The sequence below is a fragment of the Protopterus annectens genome, chromosome 10.part0, assembly GCF_019279795.1.
Source record: "Protopterus annectens isolate FY-2018-M chromosome 10.part0, PAN1.0, whole genome shotgun sequence".
NCBI classification, from domain to species: domain Eukaryota; kingdom Metazoa; phylum Chordata; order Ceratodontiformes; family Protopteridae; genus Protopterus; species Protopterus annectens.
Window position 1 is genome coordinate 1,275,267,493 of NC_056744.1, and position 21,649 is coordinate 1,275,289,141.

Here is a 21,649-nt window from a genome sequence, read left to right on the forward strand (position 1 = left end):
AGCAAAAATATATTTATATCTTGAAAGTAGTCACTTTTTTCAATTCTCTGCTGCTAGCACCACTCTGCAGGACCACGAGGAGCTGTTGCTGAGTAGTATACTATATATATGTGTACCCCCTACTTCCCTCAGTCTGTTTAGATGCTTAGCATAGGCCTCCCTATTGACCATAATCTCTGCACTTGCATGTGGAATAAAGAGAAGAGAACAAGAGAAAAGCATTATGCATTTCAGTCTTGTCTACATGCAGCTATCTACAATAAATTTTATTTATCAGTAAATTTACACAACTTTGGGATGTCAGCAGTCCTGAACTCATTCAGCCACTGGTTGAGTATATCCTTTTTGCACCTATTCAGGTCATTACAGTGATGCCTATACTGTTCTCCAGTGGGTGGAATGTCAGTCGCACTGGAGCAGCCTTGGCCAGACTATTCCAAGCCTCACACTTGTACTGGGAGCTGGTATAGTCCCCTTGCAAAAACCTTCAGCTGTAGCATTTTACAACGAGTCCAGTGTAGATTCCAGACTCCTCAACACCACACCTCTGCACCCTAAATGGAGCATCTTCCCTTCTACCACCAGAAATGTCCAACCTGGGAAAACAGCAATAGCTAAGAATGATTTCCCATCAATGCAAGTTATCATGTTTACTGGTAGTGCGGAATGCTGTACAATGATGCTAACCATGTTTGTGCAATGTTAAGTGAAAACAAACACTGCCAAATAGACAGGAAATCAGTTTTGGAAATTGGAAGGTTAATCTGACACTTGAAACTACTTTTAGGGTTGTTGGCTGCAGTAACTGTTAGATAATTTAACTCTGCAGACATGAACTGGTGGCATTAATTTCATGGAATCTATATCAGAACATCGAATAATTAAAATATTGAATGCTCTAAACAGCGAAAATGCAGGAACTTGAAGTGCTTTTTTTGAGATCACAGTACAGTGAAGATCGGAATATTTGCCCTTTCCTCACTGTAGTGCGATCTCGGAGTTGGAATATATATTTAGAAGGGGTGGGGGGAGGCGCAGTCCCCCACAATAACGAGGTCGAGGTCTGGTATTTTCGCTCTTTAGAGCATTCGACATTTTAACTATTCGATGTTTTGGTATAGACCCAATTTCATGACCCGACACATTTTTGGTTGGCTTTATACACTGATAAAACCTTTACAATGTCGGACTCAAACCTATGCTTAAGAGACAAAAATTTTCTTCCACAGCAGTGATTTTCCATCCTTGCCACAAAAGACGTGTTTCTCAAACATACTCATGAATTATATATAAATACACATGATAAATTGAGGGGTTAACCACATGTGTGTGACCTGACAAAATCCTGGTTTATACATTCATGTGGGTAAGAGTCTTACTGAAGTATGAAGGCCATCTTAGGCTAGATACACAATTATAAATACAGAAACATGCTAGTCAGTATACACCCAGTCATATATATATAAATCATATCACTGCTATTCATACTTACTATTTATAACTATGTTACCATTTTTAAGTGATAGTTAATATAAAGTGAATTGGAACAACAGTAAAAATACTTGAAATTTCATGTATTAGAACCCAGGACCATTTGTATTGCAGCCCTACACTTACACCTTCTGCAAGAGGAATAGTTAAATAACAGTTGTATATTTTCTATTCATGATTAACTTCTCTGTGTTAACCTCCGTGCAACTCTGCTTAGTATGTTTGTATGGTGCCCAACTAACTGACAGAATGTATCCACTTTGAAACTGTCTACTGTCTGCTTCTTCTCTGCAGGTGTTCTAGATCTGCAAGTAATGGGGAAGATTGCTAACTGACGTGCATGATGGAAAGCAAAAGCTGCAACAGTGTATCCTTCTTGAAATCAAAAATGCTTGCAGGGATTCTGTCTGCTTCTTCTGTGGTCATTAGTCCAGGTTTGCTCGATGTTATGCATCATGCAAATGATACAGCAAAGCTAAACTTGTTTTAGCCTTGTGGGCAGTGTTTATTAGGTTTCATCCTTAAAAGACAAAGGTGGGACTTGAAACTTCTGTGCATTAACCTCTGTGCAATGCCGCTTAGTATGTTTGCATGGTGCATGATAGTATATGCTGTGTGGATCAACATGTTTAGCAGATGTACTACACACAGGTGTAGTTTATTTACTGGTTATCAAAGAAGTACATTACATGACATTTATTATGTTTATCCGTTTCCTGTGTTTGCGTTAAGCCACGCAATGCAAAAATGCTGGCATAAAAAAAATAAATAAAAGACTCTGTAAAATAAACAACACTACAAAATATATATATTAGCACACATGAAAGATTTTTACACGTCTGGTCTACACTCTCCCACCAATGAACCTTCAGAACACAGTAAGGGTGTCTTATCCCTCTTTGCCACAGAAACAGCTTTGCAGCAGAGAATAAGAACCATTTTTCATACTAGCAAGTCCAAAACTATCCACAGTAGTAACAAGACATATGGCACTTATACACTTCTGAGTTTTTTGTACATGTATTAGTTTCAGATGTAGTGCAATGAGTGATCACACAAGCATTTATGACTCTTGTTTGAAGAAGTGCAGCTCTTTCTTATCTCTGTATTGTGTTCATTCTTCTCTTATCTGAGCAGTAATTGGAGACATGCAGTCTGTAAGGCATTTTGTATCATTGTCCTTAAAATGTCTGAGAATATTAAATGGCGATAATATACAGTTTTCAACAAATACAGGGGAGATTGGATGTTACCGAACAGAAACTGTGAAATGTGCGCTGCTTACTTACATTAAAACCTTGATACAATTACTTCTACACTTTGTAAGTCTAACCTGGCTGTCACACCCACTGGAGGTAAGGGAGTCTGAATTGCTATTGTGTTTTCCTTCTTCCTACCAGTAATCATTCACAGCTGCAATCCATTAGCAAAAAATATTAAGTGAGCGCCTGCACTATGTTTACATCAGATACATGGAGCCAAGAATTTGAGATTCAGCAGTTTTAATGAGTTCACACTTCATTTGCATCTTCACTGTGCTCACAGGCCTGAATCTACACTATAAAAAGGTAACCGTGTAGCTAGTGAACCTGAAGGTGAAGAGACTTGTTTATGTGGATAACACAGAAGAAGATTTCTATTACTTTGGATTTAAATGCACAAAAGACTACTGATCTTGATAAGGTATGATTTCATTTTTCAGTTATACACTGGATATGCTCACATGTCACTAATGAAAACATACGTATATATCTATATATATATATATATATATATATATATATATATACACACACACACACACACACACACACACACACACACACACACACACACACACACACATTAGTAAATGCTTTTATCGGGTCTATATCATAAGTCCGAATGTTGAATTGTCCGAACGCCGAAACTTCGAACTGGGAGGTTCGAAATGTCAAAATACTGAAGCCGCGAAACATCAATTTTTTCCCTCAGGGAAAATATTCAGTGGGCCATTTCCGCGGCTTTGCTATTTCCTCCACTGCGGTGCGATCTCGGAGTTGGTATATTTAAGTAGGGGGGGTGTGGGGCACAGCCCCCCATGTTGGGGGGGTGTGGGGGCATAGCCCCCCACATTTGAAAGAGTTTGCATTGTTCATTTGTTTTTTGTTTTTTTCTGGAAAAGCGATTTTTTTCCCTGGGAAAAAAATCTCTGTTCTGAGCATTCGAACGTCTTGTGTTTTGAAGTTCTGGTCTCGATATTTACATAGTCAAACTTATGACAGTTCGACTATGTGATATAGACCCCTTTTATCTGTATGCACTCCTTAGAAGTTTACTGATAACATAGGAAATTTTGTCAGGGGATTTTAATTTCTCAGATGCACAGCCTTATTTAACTTTTATCACAAGTGTTTATGTTACAACTGTTTCTCTTTACGCTATTCTATTTTTATTTCAGTAAAATTTAATGTCCTATATCATCAATGTCATCAATGACAAAGGGGTGTTAGCCTTCTAGGATGGCCCACAGACACCTCTAGGGGAGTGCTGACCACAGGCAGAGGTGACTGGCAATTGCATAAAACTTTTAGTTATGTACTTACCATAACGCTAGATGTATGTGATCCATCTCGCCTACATTCATAACTGATGGGCTCGGAGCTGACTCGGCTGATACACTAGCACGAAGTCTCTCATTGGCTGGGCCAACCCCCTTATCCCAGGATGCACCACGCCCAAACCTCTAGATCTTTGTTTGCCCCACAACAACTCACTCACATGAGCCACTCCAACTGTACAATAGTGTTTCCTCCAGATCCAACAGGTAGGGGGAAGGAGGGCAGGTATGTACGAATGTAGGCAAGATGGATCACATACATCTATCGTTATGGTAAGTACATAACTAAAAGATGTAATGCGATCCTATCTCGCCTACATTCATAACTGATGGGACAGCGTCCCTAGCACCTAGATCCTGGGAGGCTCACTGGAAAACACTCCTGAGCACTGTGGAACCAAAGGACGCCCGACCTCTAGAGGCCACGTCCAGCTTGTAATGAGAAATAAAAGTATGTGGAGAAGCCCAAGTGGCCGCTGCACATATCTCATCCACCGACAGCCTGGCGTGGAAGGCCACTGAAGTAGCCATAGCCCTAGTAGAATGCGCTTTAACTGGAAATGGAAGGTCCCTTCCTGTTGATGCATAAATAAATGAAACACAATCCCTAATCCAGCTAGCAATAGTGGTCTTAGTTACTGCTTTGCCAATCCTGTTATCTGCAAAGGCCACAAACAACTGGTCTGATTTCCTCTGCTGCTGTGTCCTATCCAAGTAAAACCTCAGTTGTCTATGCACATCCAACTGATGAAGTCTGTATTCTGCCTTGTTGGAAAATTTTGGAAAGAAAACTGGTAGCTCTATAGATTGCTGCAGACAAAGAGCAGAAGAAACTTTCGGAAGAAATGATGGATTTAGTCTTAGAGATGCTCTATCTTTGTGAAAGATCAGATAAGGGGGCTTAACAGAGAGGGCTTGAAGCTCCAAAACTCTTCTGGCTGAAGTAATAGCTACCAAGAAGGCAGTCTTCCAAGATAAGAACTTTTGCTCACAAGTGGCCGCCGGCTCAAAGGGATGAGACGTCAAGGCTCCTAAAACTACATTCAAATCCCATGGCAAAACAGGTTGCGACACTGAGGGGCAAAGCAACCAAGCTCCCTTAAGAAAGGCCTTACACAACTTATGACTCATGAGTGAAGGCTCAAAGGCAACGTGATAATTAGAAATCGCTGCCAATTGGACTTTAAGCGTGGAGACAGCGGAACCCTGTCTAAAAAGTGTTGCCAAAAAATCTAATACTACGGACACCGGGGCTGTCAGAGGATCAAGGTTGTGCTGCTGGGCCCAAATGGCAAACCTTTTCCATTTATTAGAATATATCTCCTTAGTGGAAGCTCTGTGAGAGGAAGACAGAATCCAGACCACTTCAGGCGAAAGGATATGCTGTCTGACTAAGGTCAGAAGTGGAGCAGCCAAGCCGTTAGCTTGAGAGTTTGCAGTGATGGATGGGCCTGACCTGACTGAAGAGACAGGAGGTCTGGAGCTGGGTCCAGAATCCAAGGATCCTGCACTGCATACTTCCGAAGGAAAGGAAACCAAACTTGGTGGGGCCAGTGTGGTGCAATCAAAATCATGTTGCTTCCCAAGCAGATCGCCTTCTGAATCACCTTTGACAGTAGTGGGACCGGAGGGAAGGCGTAGAGCAGACCGGAAGGCCAATTGTGGACTAGAGCATCCCTGGGTGACCCCCCCTGGGGGGGAATCAGGGAGAAGAAATTGCTGCACTTCGCGTTCCAGGGGCTGGCGAAAAGGTCGCAACAGGGAAACCCCCACTTGGAGAAGATCCGAGCCGCTACTTGGTCGTTCAGGGACCACTCGTGAGGCATCAGAATAACTCTGCTCAGCCTGTCTGCTGTCACATTGGACTTCCCCGGAATGTGTGTTGCCACTAGAAATCTCTGGGAACCGATCGCCCAGTTCCAAACTCTCATGGCTTCTCTGCAAAGAGGATAAGACCTGGTTCCTCCCTGCTTGTTCAGGTACCATACTACCGCCATATTGTCTGAGAAGATTGCAATGGTACCCTTGGGAAGAGAGCTGTCAAGTGCCTGCAACGCTAGAAGCACTGCCCTCATCTCCAGGACATTGATGTGTAAGTGGGTTTTGTGATCCTGCCACGTGCCTTGAACCGTCCTGTCCAGATAATGCCCCCCCCTATCTGGGAGGCGTCCATGGTTACTGTGGCAATGGGGGAGGGGGGGCAGAAGAGTTGTCCCTGGTTCAAGTTGGAGGAGAGGAGCCACCAACGAAGATCTTGTCGGCAGGTATCCATAATGAGAATTGGGTAGGACAAGGGCAGACCTTGGTATGACCACTGGGTTGACAGGAGCCATTGGAGAATTCGCATGTGCAATCTTGCCAGAGGGACCAAAAGAATGGTGGCCGCCATCGACCCCAAAAGCTGAAGGACCATCCTGGCTGGGGCTTTGCTTCGGGATAGTAAGGCTAGAACTTGGTTCTGTAGTATCTTTATCCTCTCTGTTGGAAGGAATGCTCACATCTCGACAGAGTCTAGCTCTGCGCCTATAAAGGCAACACGCTGTGATGGCAGCAATACAGACTTTTCCCAGTTGACTGTAATTCCTAATAGATGTCCCAGTTCAATGGTAGCACTCACGGCTTGAATAAGAAGATGCCTGGTGGGGGCGGTGAGGAGCTAGTCTAGATACGGAAACACCTGGAATCCCAGACGTCTCAGGTGAGCCGTCACCACTGCCAGACATTTGGTAAACACCCTGGGGGCTGTGGTGAGACCAAAGGGCAGGGCTCGGAACTGGAAGTGACTGGCTCCTAGGCGGAAGCGTAAATGTATCCTGGACACCCTGTTTATCTTGATGTGATAATAGGCGTCCTTGAGATCGATGGAGCACATCCATACTCCTTTTTCCAGCAATGGGAAAATGGATTGCAACGTGACCATCCAGAACTTGGACTTCTTTATGAAGCGGTTTAGGTGGCTGAGGTGCAGAATGGGTCTCAAGTCCCCTGTTCTTTTCGGCACCAAAAATAACTTTGAGTAAGTTCCTAATCCGGTCTGGTCTGCGGGGACTGGCTGGATGACTCCCTTTCCGAGCAGCTTTGCGACCTCTATGGCTGCTTGATCCCGTTGACTGGGTGGCACGTCCGGGATTTTCCATGACGGTGGAGGGGGATGGATAAAGGGAATGGTGTAACCTCCGGCGATGATACGAAGCACCCACTGATCCTGAGTGATGGAACCCTAGGCCCTTGGATGCTCCAAAAATCGACCCCCGACTGGCTCCGGAGATGCACAGTCGGGCGGTCCCTCAGGGACGGTGGAAGGAGGAACCACAAAAGGATTCATGGTCTCCTGTGTTGCGGGGGCCTCCGCCGCCTCTAGGGCGACGTCTTCCAGAAATCCCCCCTCCTCTGCCTCTGGAAGGGGGGTCACTCTGATGGGCAGGGAAAGACTTTTGGGACTTTCTGAACCACATCTTCTTCCCCTCTGCGCCTTGGGATAAGGTCTCGAAAGGAGCGAAAAACGGGCCCCAACGGCAGACAAAGTCTTACCCTCCTGCTCGCATCTAGTGAGTGTGTCTTTCACCTTGGGTCCAAAGAGAGAGGACCCGTTGAATGGAGCGTCTGTGAAAGAAGACTTGAAAACCTCCACAAAGTGACACAAGTGCATCCAGGCTTGCCTCCTAAGGGCTACGCCTGAACTCGCTGCCCTACTCGCCCCTTCGGCTGCATACGATATGAGCCTCATGGACGAGTTAACAATTGATGAAAGGGTAGACAGCTGGGCGTTGACAGACTGCGTCAACGCCTCAGGCACGTTACCCGACAAGGTATCTCCCAACTCCTTTATGAGATCCCTTTGGAGCCTCGTAAAATGACACAAATAATTCAGCGACCACAGGGTAAAGGTCACTGAAGTCAGGGTACGCTTCCCATACCTATCCATGCTCCTGGGCTCCTTGTTAGGAGGATGGATAAACGTAGATGCCTCTGCCACATCCTGCTGGGTGGCAGACGCCACCACCATAGCATCCACTGGGACTCCCTTGGTTAGAAACTCCTTGCCAGGGGGTGCGGATAAAAATTTGTTGTGGCGAGAAGGAACTGGCTCCACAGAGTCAGGGTGCTCCCACACCCTTCGACAAATAAGGTCCAGTAATTCATCGAAGGGTGGAGACACCCAGGAGGCGGAGGGTTGGGCTCCGAAGGCCTTGAGGAAGACCGACTCCTCCACGGAAGGGGTTTTGGACGGCCAGTCGCCCCTCTGTCTCAAGATCTCCAGGACATCGGAGAACGAGACATCGTCAGAGGACGACTTCGGGGACCCTTCCGCATCATCAAGGTTGGTGTCCGAGGTGACAGACTCATCTGGGGAGTCTATGTGCTTCCTCTTGCATAACTTTTTCCTGGGGGGCTCTTCAGGCAAAGACTCTGAAGGCTCCTCGGAAAGAGGGGGACCACACATGGAGGAATCCTCAGGCCTAGGAGCCACACTGTCCGAAGACGGGGGGCACCAGAAGCTCTAGTCACCGTGTCTAGGGAAGGGGTCGCAGATTCAGGTGAAGTCACCCGAGATTTGTCTAGCGCACTCCTCATAGCCTCGAAGGCGGGTCCACCAGAATCTGAAGAAAGGCCCGCCTGCGAGACCATGACCGGTGTCGGAGTCCCCCTAGCCGAGGCACCAAGGGGGAGACTCGGGGCCGAAACCAGAAGCCCTGAGAAATCCCCCTCGGGCTCGGCCGAGGACACCCGAGAACCGAAACCCTTGGAAGGAACCGAAAAGGTTGGAGCTGAAGACGGCGCCGACAGACTTAGCTGTGGGTCTCGGAACCAACTCAGGAACCTCACCAGACTCTGCGAACCCCGTCTCTGATGACACCAGGGTTGTCAGAGGAGGAAGAAACGTAATCAAAATGGTTGGCTCCGGCCGCTGGGCTGGAGCTGAAAATAATTTAGATAAGACAGGTGACTGGAGGAGCCTCTGGACCACCCTATCCAAATCCGAATCTGAAAGCCTGGAGGACCTGGAAAAAACAGACGGGGGGGGGGGCGAGAAACTCTTTGAACCGGCTCCGAGGCAATGCTGGAATGTCAACTCCTAATCGGCTCCAGAAGGATCGGAGCCGAAGAAGACTCGATTAGCACCGAGACCCCCTTCGGCGCCGACGGTTCAGGAGCCGAAGAAACCGACCCTGGAGCCGAAACACTCACCTGCGGCTCCGAGACCAATGGAGCCAAGGAAAACTCAGATAGAAATTCTCTATCCTGCGGCTCCGAGACCAATGGAGCAGAGGAAGGAGACCGAGACTTAGATCTTCTTTCCTGCGGCTCCGAGACCATTGGAGCCGAGGAAGAAGACCCAAACATAGATCCTCTATCCTGCGGCTCCGATATCAGTGGAGCCGAGGAAGAGGGCAAAGACTTAGTTCTTTTTTCTGGTGGCTCCGACGGACTTGTCGGAGCCGAAGACTTCTTTTTCTTTGATTTCGAAGAGGGAGAAGAAGATAAAGCTTCCTCAAAGGCTGGTTTTAATAACCCTTTCAAAATCAACTTATTTTTTCTCTCTTGTAGTACATGAGAGGAAAAGGCATGGCAATCACTGCAAGATTCTTGCAAGTGTTTAGCCCCTAAGCAATAAACACAGACGGCATGGCCATCTGTTAAAGACATTTTGTAGCCACATTTCAAACATTTTTTAAAGCCTGACGGCTTATGCTCTTTTTCTTTGCCAGACATGGCCCACAAAGCACTCGAAACACAAGGAAGGGAAGGGAGTGGAGAGCTCTAACTAAAATGCTCGACAAGAGATAGGGCAAAGGCCTATTTGAAAGGAAACATTGTAATAATCTTACACATCCTATTTCTAAGCTGGGCACACATAAATGCGGGGCTTGCAAACAATGTTCATTTATTATTAATGAAAGTAGCCTGTACATTGCTTCAAGAAATTTTTAATTCAAAGCAGTTAGTTACCACAATTGTGGGGCGAAAGGTGTGGTATATCTTGGAATATGTACTCAGTGCCTCAGTTTTTACATTGGTAAAACTGAGAGGCCCCTAAGGTGAAGAATATATGAACATTTGTATGATGTTTCTAGAAAGAAGAACACAAATGCTTTTTATAAGCACTCTTTACAATGCCCCAACATGTGGTTGAAATTTATGGTTCTAGAACAGGTAGTACAGAACCCTAGAGGGGGTGATTGGGAGACATGCCGGGAATATAAAGAATTGTTGTGGCAATTAAAGTTAAATGCCGCAAACCCCCCTGGACTTAATGATAATGTTAGTATTGCAAGTGTGCTCAAGTTGAGAAGGGTAAGATTATGAATTTTTTTCATATGTTTATCCATTTTAAAATATTATTTATTTTTGAACTTTTTTACATGCACTGTTTCTTAATGTATTGTTAGGGTCAGATGTTTACCAATACCTCTAGTAATTACAATTTCAACAGTTTTATTTTCTTATTTACACATGTACCTCAAATTACTTTTTATATGCATTGTCTATAATAATTAGTATGTTTTTATTTTATTATTGTGAACGTTGGTAGTTGTCCTATAAGATCTCATATTTCACACAAGCATTTTAAGCGATGGAGCTTTAAAATCCATTTAATTGAGTTTGCATTTTAACTAATTAGGCTGTCATGTGACTAGTCAATGTGTTTTTAATCGGACTTGTTTTAACATCTTACATCTTGACAAAACCTGGTATTAACCAGGCAAAAGCACTTGACAGATTCTTATTGGTATTCGTTTTTTTGTGACGCTTTATTAAAGGCACATTAACAAAATTTTTTACTTGGCTTGGTCGTGTTCATCTGTGGACTCCTTTTGGTTTTTATAGGGCAAAGGCCCTCTAACTCAAACGGGCCTAGCCCGCCAAACATAAGGAATCACACAACACCAAAAAAAACAAACGCAGCCAATCACAAGGAGTACAGACGAAGAAAGCTATTAAAATGGCTGTTTGGTTATGAAATATTTAAGCTAAGAGCAAAAATGACCCAAAAAGGCCAAAAAAGAAGGGTACTTAGCCACAGCCAAGTCGAGACCACGTTGTTACTTCAGAAGCGGCAAACGAGATCTGGGTGTTTGGGCGTGGTGCATCCTGGGATAAGGGGGTTGGCCCAGCCAATGAGAGACTTTGTGCTAGTGTATCGGCCGAGTTGGAGCCAATTCTCGGCTCCGAGCCCATCAGTTATGAATGTAGGCGAGATAGGATCGCATTACATCTGAATGTTATGTGGTAAATGTGTACTCATGTTTTTTGGGACAGTTTGTTTGATGGCACTTATAACAATTCACTAATGTTTTATTCTTATGTTTCATACAGAAATGTCATTTGACTGTTGTCTGGAGTGGGGGAGCCAAGTTCCATCTCTGTTTGCCACAACCAAAATGTTTTTACAGAGGTTTGCTTTGCTACTGTTACTCTTTGTTTTGGATCAAACCTTTGTTTTTGTGTGACTGTGATATGTTACAACCACATAACCCTTTTTGTATTTTAATGATGAGAAAGTTTTTTGCATCTTCAGTAATACTGAAAAACTAATATATGTTATATCTAAGCAGGACTTTTATTTATGTGATATTTATGAGTGGGATCCTTCTTTTGTGTTTTATGTCACCTAGGACTATGGCACCCAAGCATCCCAATCCATGCAACCCCCCCCTTCAGGGTCTGATCATCCAAGCATTTCAAGAACATGGTGCCTTTCTGCTTGATACAGGACATTGGGATTTGTCTGGAAGAATGAAAAATTGGAACTAGAAAGTGAACGATGTGAATGCTGCTGGGGGACACATCAGTACATATGATCAAGCACGTCATAGGGCCAATATGATAACCTGCATCCCCCAGTAAATAACCCTGTGGGACATCCCCCCTAGTAAACACCTCAAACAGTTGAGAGTTGTGCTAGATATGTGAGTTGTGGTAACTGCCTGGGTTGCCAGCACACACATTCAGGATGATTCCTTTAGCATTACCCACAACCTGGTAGTTAATAGAGTGGTAGCCCTTTCTGTGGATTTACATCCTTCCCTATTCACCAGGTGGTGCTTTGATTTCTACATGTGTAGAGTCTATGGCACTCAGGACTTCAGGGTTGTGTGCTACGGGGTAGGACTAATGCATAGTTCTGGCTCTGTCCTCAGCTGTATGGGGAAAATATATGTACTCACTGGTATGCTGCAGAATAGCATTCAGGAACTGATGCAGGATCCTAGATGCTGATGTCTGTGACACACCCAGCATGTCCCCTGTTGGTCTCTGGTAGGTTCCTGTAGCTAAAATTCTAAGTGCTACACATACCTTAGTCTCCACTGGTATTCGCTCTCTTTGGTTTGCCCTTGCTCTCAGTTGAGGATGACAGAGTTTGCAGAGTTCCTGTAATGTGTCTCTATCCACCCTGTAGCTCTCTAAAATTTCCACCCCATGCAGATTATAAAAAGTTAAACAGGGTCTAAAAAACCCTTCTCCTTCTTGGCCGTGGTCTACTAGCAGCAACAGCATAGACATGGGCCTGCGGCACATACAAATAAGAAAAACAGCAGCCTCTAACATTCTTTCTATACAGCCTAGTTTGTGTGGCTGTATTCCAAAAGGTTTTGGAATTCACAGTGAAAACCAGCACAGAGTCTACACAGTTGCTTTATAGCTTGTTGAATAGCTCCTCCATCTTGGATTGGCTGATTAGCATGCAGTTCAGCTGCTTATGCTGTAATTAGCATGCCACAATGTTTATCATGTTTGCGCTTCTCTACACAGTGTGTACAGCTGCTTACTGAATACAAAACGGTGCACTATAGTATGTATATCACAATCCGACATGCACATGATTTTAATAGGCTTTATTGAATCTGCACCATTTTGGGGAGTGTAATGCGTCAGCAAACTTTAAAAATTCCCTGCAGACTCAGAAATACTGAGTGAGCAAATTGGTGTAACTAAAGAAATGATTTTTGAGCTGTGATGCAGAATCAAAATTGCCTAAACATTGTAAGGCCTTGCTGAGTTTAATGCAGGTGGCTGCCAAAATAGCAATTACAAGAAAATGGAAATAAAGTCTAAACCAATCCTACTAGAAGAAATGAATATAGTAACAGAAACAGAAGAACTGGGTGTGGAATCTGTAAAAATGGGTAGGAGCAAATTATATAGAAAAAAGATGGGGATTGTGGGAAGAATATATGCAGAATAATGTTTTGGAGGAGGAATGAAGTTTCTGGGAAGACAGGAACTGAATGCGCTATGTAATGTTTAACTGACAATGACTGGATAGATTAGAAGTGATGTATAATGCTTGCAAATGAAAATATGTTGCTACGGTTTGTTTTTATTAAAATAAATGTATGATTGCCTATGTCATAAATGATAGTTCAATAAAGTTGCTTCTTGTTTAAAAAAAATGACATAGCACCCAATGCCACAGATAAACCAAAAGATTTAGAATGCAGATTTCTTCTTTATGCCACATGTATAAGCAAGATGTTCTTGAGCACTTCTTTGATTATTAAAGTCAAAAATATATGGAACAAGATTTTTGGTAATCTTAATACACTACAGCCAAGTGAGATCCCCAAGTGATTATGTAGTTACATTCTACTAAAACCTCTGGGTGTCTAATAAGGCCTGTTCGTTTTGCATTCATAATTCAAAAATCATGCTACATATAAGGTATTGAAAGATTTCATCTTAAAGTTTACATGATGGGAAACACAACTACACTGACATTTGCTCTTTATCTAGTTTTTCTTAAGAAATATTTATTATTCTTCATCTGCCATTTGTTTACATTGTCATAATTTTCATATATTTCTAAGTATCTCAAAAAACAAATAACACAGACAGATGTGCAAAGCCTCATACAAAAGCTCATAGATGAAAAAGAACATGCATGACAGTATGCATGCAGCTTAAGTGGCTTCTGAGATATTGTAAGTCGTTTACAAAACATTACAAAATTAATAATAATGTGTTTATTATGACATGTGAAATCTAGTTTAAGACCTAGAATCTGATTAATGCTACCACTATAAAGATTTGTTTCTCCTGAACACCTTGCCATTTACATTTCATTGGTAACCCTTATGGCTACAGAGATAAGAATATTTGCTTGAAATGTGAGAACATAACTTGATTTTGTCAAAAAGCACAGGATGCAATCGCTGGGAGTTAGATTACAAGCATACAGAGCTCCATTAGACTGGATGAAGCAATTCTATAAGTACATCCAGTACTTCAAATGAAACCAGCCTAAGAGGAGCTGAACTGGTGAGGGAAACAGATAACTGCTTCGTTAATCATGAAGGAATACTTAATGAAATGAATGGTGCTAAGCCTAAAACTTTTTTATTTCAAACCGAGAAGAGAGGGGTGAAAATGAGAGCCATGAGAACCAGAGAGTCAACACTTTCCAGATCATCAAGGGACAATTGAATACAAACGGTAATGACAAAACTTATATTTTTAATTTAACTGATTTTCATTTAACTTCATTGAATATTAAAGTGTTGTTTCTTGGACTTAATTTTGTTGGAACTGAAACAATAAACTAGAAAGTTAAATTTTAAATGTTTATTACATAATGTGCAAACCAAAGTTTCTAAGTTTGTAAAACCTTCTTGTTTTAATCCAACCCTGTTAAATACATTGAAATGCTTGAAGGCATCTGTGAGACTGAAATTAGAGCTGTACTAGCAAAAAGTAAACATTACAAATATTTTAATATGACAACTGATGAAAAAAATGTTTGATGGAAATAAGAAATAATCAGAAACTCAGAATATGAAAAGTGACAAGGGAGGGGGACTAGTAGTAATGAATACAAACCAATATGTACACAGTATGTTACACTTTAAGTAATACGGAAGAATATCAGCAGATTAGTTTAGCTGAAATACAAAGAAAATTTAAAGAAATACATGGTTTTTATATGACAATCTTATGAATAAGCAGTTAAACTTTGATATTTATAATTTCTGTGTGACAGAAAAACTTACTATTGGGGCCTTGTTTGGAATACCAGAAATCCACAAGGACCAACCCCCCCCTTCCACCCATAGTATCTTCTCCTGACTATATTACTGAAGGAATTGTCTTAGTGTTCGATCCTGTTTTAAATCCTATAAAACAAAGACTTAAATCATTTATTAAAGATCCGTGGGACTTCTTGGATAAAATGAGCATATTTCTCACTAGTTTTGATTTTAAAAGTGACAAACATATTATTTTTACAATAGCTGTTGTGTCACTTTTTACTTCATTACCACATGAATTAGGTATAGAATATGTGAGAAATTTTCTAAATATGTTTACCATCATCCCTAACCAACAGGTTAACTTATACTGTGAAATGTTGGATGTTTTATTGGACAACAATTTTTTTATGTTTGATAATAAATATTTTAAACAGTTGAAAGGTTTAGTGATGGGGTTTCCCGCCTCACCATCTTTTGCTAAGATTGTGATGGGATGGTGGGAATTTACGGTATTGAAAGAAGTCCGTGAAATATTTAATGTGTATTATTATAATAGATTTGTGGATGATTTATTTTTTATTGTAGAAGGTGATAATAATATACTAATAAGTTTTGTAAACATGATTAATGTTAAATCTGAAGTTCTGAGGTTCACTTTGGGAGACAAAAGAATAAATGTGAAGTTTTTAGATGTTAATTTGTATTTGAATGGAACAAATAATATCTTTGAAAGTAAAATTCATCATAAGGAGACATTTGTAAACAGTTACCTACATAATAAAAGTAATCATCCACTGTTTATGAGAAAAAATATACCAAAAGGTCAGTTAATAAGGTGTAGTCAGATGACAAGTAATGATGAAGTTACAAAAGAAGAATTTACAAAAATTTGTGAGATGTTTATTGCTAGAGGGTATAATAAAAGTGAACATAGTATATTAGCAGATGATATTTATAGTAAAAGATATGAGAGGTACCCCCCCCCATATTAAAGGCACCATTTAGAACTAATGCAACAACTGGGGGGGTAAACAACATGATAGAGTCACTTGTAATTTGGAAATGTCAGTAGATAGTAAAGAAATTAGAACAATAATAAAAAATAACTGGAAGATTTTAGAAGGGAATAAAGACTTGCTTGAGGTTGTAGGTAGTAAACCCAGTTTTGTTTATATTAATAAGTACAATTTGAAAAAAAATGTTCAAAAAGGATTACACTAAGTACACACACACACAAAATATCTTGTACAGTCAGAAAAAGCACGTTATGTACAAATGTGGATGCTGCAGGTACTGCAGATATATATTAGAAAGGCCATTTATTAATATATTAAGCTATCCCAGCACTATAAAAGTACCAGGACAGGCCACCTGTACAACAAAAGGGGCGGTATATGTTTGTTTGTGCAGTGGCTGTTCCAGTTTTTATGTAGAAATGACTACTAGATCATTATATGAAAGGATGAGAGAGCATTATTATAATATCAAAAACAGACAAAAAAAGCACTTTACATAGGCATACAGTCGAATGCTGGATATATAAAAAATTATTTTTTCAGTCTTGGAAATAGTTAAGTTAGATGCAAGGGGAGGTGATTTTAAGAATTTTTTTAGAACAAAGAGAAACCTGGTGGCAGATACAACTTCAGGGAGATAAAACATCAGGACTGAATGAAGTTATTAATATTAGATGTTTTTGAAATATTGGAAATTGTATGTAAATAAATAATGTTTTCTATAGGCTTAAGATTTAAAATTTTACTGTGGCACTTAAATGGAAATTGGTTAATGGTGTGATTAAATGAAGTGTTAATGAGTATGTATACATAAGTATGGAAGTTTTTAAGTGCTGTTTTTAGTTCTGAATAAGTCGTAAGACAAAAGCAGTGAAAATAAAGTACACGCTAAAGAAGTTTGGTTGTTGTTTCGTTCCTCATGTCATCACAGCATTTTGGTTTTGTTAGACTAGATGAGTTAATGACTATAAAGTTCATATTAAATGAATGTTCATAGATTAGTACTATGCTAGCTATCCTTGTGAGCCATTTTAAGCCTAGCCAATTATCCCTTGGGAGACTCAAACCCTGCACCTTGTGTTTATAAGGCAAACACCTTAGCCATTAGGCCACCCCTCCCAACCCTCCCATGTTACTAATTCAACTTTGCAACATTCCTTTGGAGAAACTGCCAAAATATACTATTGTTGTACTGCATAATTACCATTACACTCCAAAACTAGGAAAAAGGCAACTTTGTTAAACATTTTTCTGACACAAGAAAAGTGCTTAACAAAGATTCAGTGCTGTTAACCTCTAGTCTTGCATAGAGTATAACAGAGGCCAATGTTAGCCAGCACAGTGAAGTATCAGAAGTATTTTCACAGTTTTAAAAAATGATATACATGTCTAACAGTTTTAAAGGCATCTCAGTGAGACAATGTGCAAGTTGTCCATACATCCTAAAAGAAATCAAATCTAACACATGATCAATGCCAAACACAAATAAAGTTACTGCTAAATGGCAGCCTTCAAGAACCCCACTGTACAATCTGTTCTATGCTGTGAATGTATTATTAACTTTGAAAGATGCAAGTATAATCCTATAAAGATTATAATACGACTTCTACAGCAGCCATCTGTATGGCAGCACTATATTTTTATGGCTTTCAAAGATATGAAACACTTCTTGTTCTTACATATTTTTTCTGCTCCATGCACTACACATAATTATGTTCAGCTATTTACAGTCATAACTCACATGTTCTCAACATGGCTATCAAGCTTCACTTCACTCTGTCCTTGAGGGAAATTTCTTGCCATCCATATCTTGGAACACACTAAAACTTGTTTATGACAGGAGATAGTTTCAAACTCCTCTATGTTTTGCATGTGGTATCTTCTGTTGTGAATTTTTACTTATTCTGGAAACGGATAGAAAAGGTAAGAGCTCATTTCATCACTGGAAACATTCTGTTAAGACTAACTATGCAAAGACTTCTTGACATTTTATTCTTTATATGAACATTTTTCCAAACACGTGAAGTGATCGTTTTGATTTATCTGGTTGATGTGTGTTTTTTGGTTTCTTCTTTTGGAAAAGTATTAAGAACCTGCTGTTTAAAAAATATCTTACATCTCTGCACTCCAACATGGATCATCCTTGTGGTACCACATCCTCTCCCTCTCCCAGGGCAGGCAATGTGGTCCTTGGCTACTCAGTCCTATCTTACCAGACTATCCTCTTGATCCTGGGAAGCTACATGAGCCCACTCTGTCAGGATCCAAGATGTAATCTTAACCTCTGCACTCACACACCATTAATTTCACTTTACTTAGTTGGTAGCAAAAGGAGACAGCTGATCTGATCTATTTTTTGATATATTGGATAAATCAAATGTGTGTGTGTGTGTGTGTGTGTGTGTGTGTGTGTGTGTGTGTGTGTGTGTGTATGCATATATATGTACAGTAAAACTCTCAGTTAACCGGAACTCCAGCAACTGGCACTCTCAAGCAACCAGCAAAAAATAAATAAATAAATCAAAGAAATACAGTACAATTTACATGTGTTGCACTTTCTGCCCCCCCCCCCTGCAGAAACATGCCTTATGTTTCTAGAGATTTAGAAATGAAGATAGGAATAAACTCCCTCTCTCCCCAACCTGAGAACAAGTCAAACCAAACAAATGGTATAGGGCACAGTATTAGTCAGGCCAATTTTTAATAGTAACTCTCAAGCAACCAGAGATCTACCAATCTTCATGGGTGCCAGTTAACTGAGAGTTTACTATATGTCTGTATGTATATGGGTGTCTTGTAGGTTGTCAAATGGTACTAATTTCAAATTGGTTTTAATGGTCTTATTTTTCCTGAATGAATATGATGATGATGGTGCTTTATTGTTTTTTTTTTTTGTTTTTGGCCAAAGGTTTGTTTGTGTTTAGTGGTTTTGGGGATGTATTGCAGTTAATGAGTTTTTTTTTTTGAGTAGAAACTGGTATATATTTGATTTTTGTTAACAGTTTGTGGCTTCCACTGTTTGCTGTTATTGTGAGATGCACTTTTTTTGTTGACATTCCTTTGATTCCATTTTCTATGAGTGATCAACATTCTGGAGTGGTTGGCCAAGTTCATAGTGCTGGTTTGAATGCAAGACATTACCAAATGATGCATAGAGACAGGAAAGAAGTATTGGCGCAGATATAAAATTAACTTGTTTTATCTGCCGAAACCACACCAGGTGCATTTCAAGTTCAAGTTTATTTAACTGCTTGAGTCCAGGCACTGTACATATTAATAAGCAAATAAAATAAATAAAATGCAACTCTGTTACAGTAATAAAACAAGATTCATACTGAACAGACCTGTTAATGTATCTGTAGCCATCATTAAACTTATGTCTCACAGATGTAAAGAATTAATTCTAGTACAAATACCTGTCCTGCAGTTCACTGTCACAAAGAGAGTCTTCACAGGAGGCTTTTCTATTACATGCACCATGTTCTTTTTCTGAGTTGTCAGTTTCCTGGAAAAAAATATATATATAAATAATACAGCAAAAATATCTGCAGCAAACCCGGTTATGATCATAAAACAACAACGCTCAATATACAGAAAAGCTGTGAGCATCTCTTTCTCTCCCACTCTAGTAGCATACAAACAGATGCAACTTTAAATTACTTTTGTTACAGTGCTCCAGTTATGATGGCTCAGGCTTGCAGTGTGGGTGACACCTAGTGGGAACTATGGACCACCTGATAGGATTAAAAAAACAAGAGCACAAATTTAACAGTAAACAATATGAAGAACTTAACAAAATTGTAGGTGTTTGAATATGTTCATTGTTGCAGTAATAATTCCCTTCCTTCACTCCTCTGTCCTTTACCTATTACCATCCTGGAGTTAGGGTTAGTACTCAGTCGCCTACTATGTATTTTCCCTCTTTTCTGACCCTGCAAGGTGCCCCTCTTCTTATGGTTTAATTATTGCTTCCAGAAGAAAAGTACATTTGTGTAAATAAACTTATCATAACAGTAGATGACTGAATGATCAGTGCTGCAGTAACCTTAGCTATACGGGTTATATCCCACAAAGAATAACAGCTGGCCAACTTCCAAAGCTTCACGGCACCTTCCATACACCCAAATAGTCAAAAAGCTTGAGTGGAGCTGATTAAAATGACAGAATTGGGTGCCAAGCTCTTCAGTGCTATCTTGCTAACAGAGAGAGGGAGGCAGAGCCCTGAAAGGACAATGCTTGGTACAATAAAAAAAAGAAGTTATGTACTTACCATAATGTTGCATGTGTGTTGTCCATTTCCACCTTTATTGCCACTTGTGGGTCAGATCCAATCCATTGGATCCATCTCAGCCTTTTTGAAAAGCTTGAGGTCTTCAGCAAAGCTCATGGGCATTCTATCTTACCCATAATGCAGTTCCTCAAATCCCTCAGATCTTGTTTGCCCGTGATACAAAAACATCAGTAAAATTAAAGGTAAAACTATTTATAGTCTAAAAGTAACAAGTGGCTTCTGAGGCTATAGAGTCCAATGGTATCCAATTACTACTATCAGGTCTCCCAGGAGCATAGGCAGGGTGTAGATGGATGGGTTGTGAGAATAAAGTCAGAGATGGACAACACACATGGAATGTTATGGTAAGTACATAACTTCTTTATGTGATGTTGTCAATCTCACCTTTATTCCCACTTGTGGGACCGTGTCTCATGCTACCTGATTCTTGGGTGGCTCATGGGAGATTATTCCTTAAGACCATAGAACCAAAGGATGCTCTACTCCTGGAGGCCAAATCTACTTTGTAATGAGTAAATAAGGTATGAGGGCTTGTCCATGTACCGGCAGCGCAGATATTGTCCAGAAACAGCCTAGCTTGGAAAGCTGCAGAAGCAGCTATCGCCCTAGGGCAGTGGAATGAGCTTAGACAAATGCAGGCAGAGTTTTGTCTCTAGAATTGTAAATAAACAAAATGCATTCAGAAAGCCATTTGGATACGGTAATCTTACATACTGGTAAGCCTTTCTTAGAGTTAGAATTAGAAACAAATAGTTGGTCTGATTGTCTTAACTCTGCAGTTCTATGTAGGTAAAAACGCAGCTGTCTATGAAAGTCCAATAGATGCAATGTGTATTCTCCTTTATTCTGAAAATTTGGGAAGAATACCGGTAACTCAATAGACTAATTGAGGTTATTTTCAGATACAACTTTGGGCAGGAAGGAGGGGCTGATGCGTAAAGAAAGTCTGTCTTTATGAAAAAGCAGATATGGTGCTTTTGACAGATAAAGCTTTTAATTCTGAAACTCCTCGCTGAGGTAATAGCTACTAAGAGGAGTGTCTTCCAAGAAAGACACTTTAAATCACAAGAAGCAGAAGGTTCAAATGGAGGATAGATAATATGTGAGAATACAAAGTTTAGATCCCAAGGTGGAGATGGATCTTTGTACGGAGGTCTTAGAAGTGTAGTGCCTTTCAAGAAGGCTTTACAAAGCCTGTTTGACATGATTCTGTAGCCATTTTCTCCTATATGAAAATTTCAAATTGCTGCCAAGTGAACTATAATAGTGACTGTAGTAGCAC

General features: G+C 40.6%; 1 protein-coding gene across 1 annotated transcript in view; it reads right to left on the reverse strand.

Moving 5' to 3' along the window:
• The window catches only part of SPATA6 (spermatogenesis associated 6), a 1,891,174-nt gene that overhangs the window by 71,632 nt on the left and 1,797,893 nt on the right, over nt 1–21,649 (reverse strand). Inside the window, exon 12 of the mRNA XM_044085978.1 lies at nt 19,493–19,581. Within this exon, the coding sequence (XP_043941913.1) occupies nt 19,493–19,581 (89 nt within the window). The remainder of the gene's footprint in view (nt 1–19,492; nt 19,582–21,649) is intronic.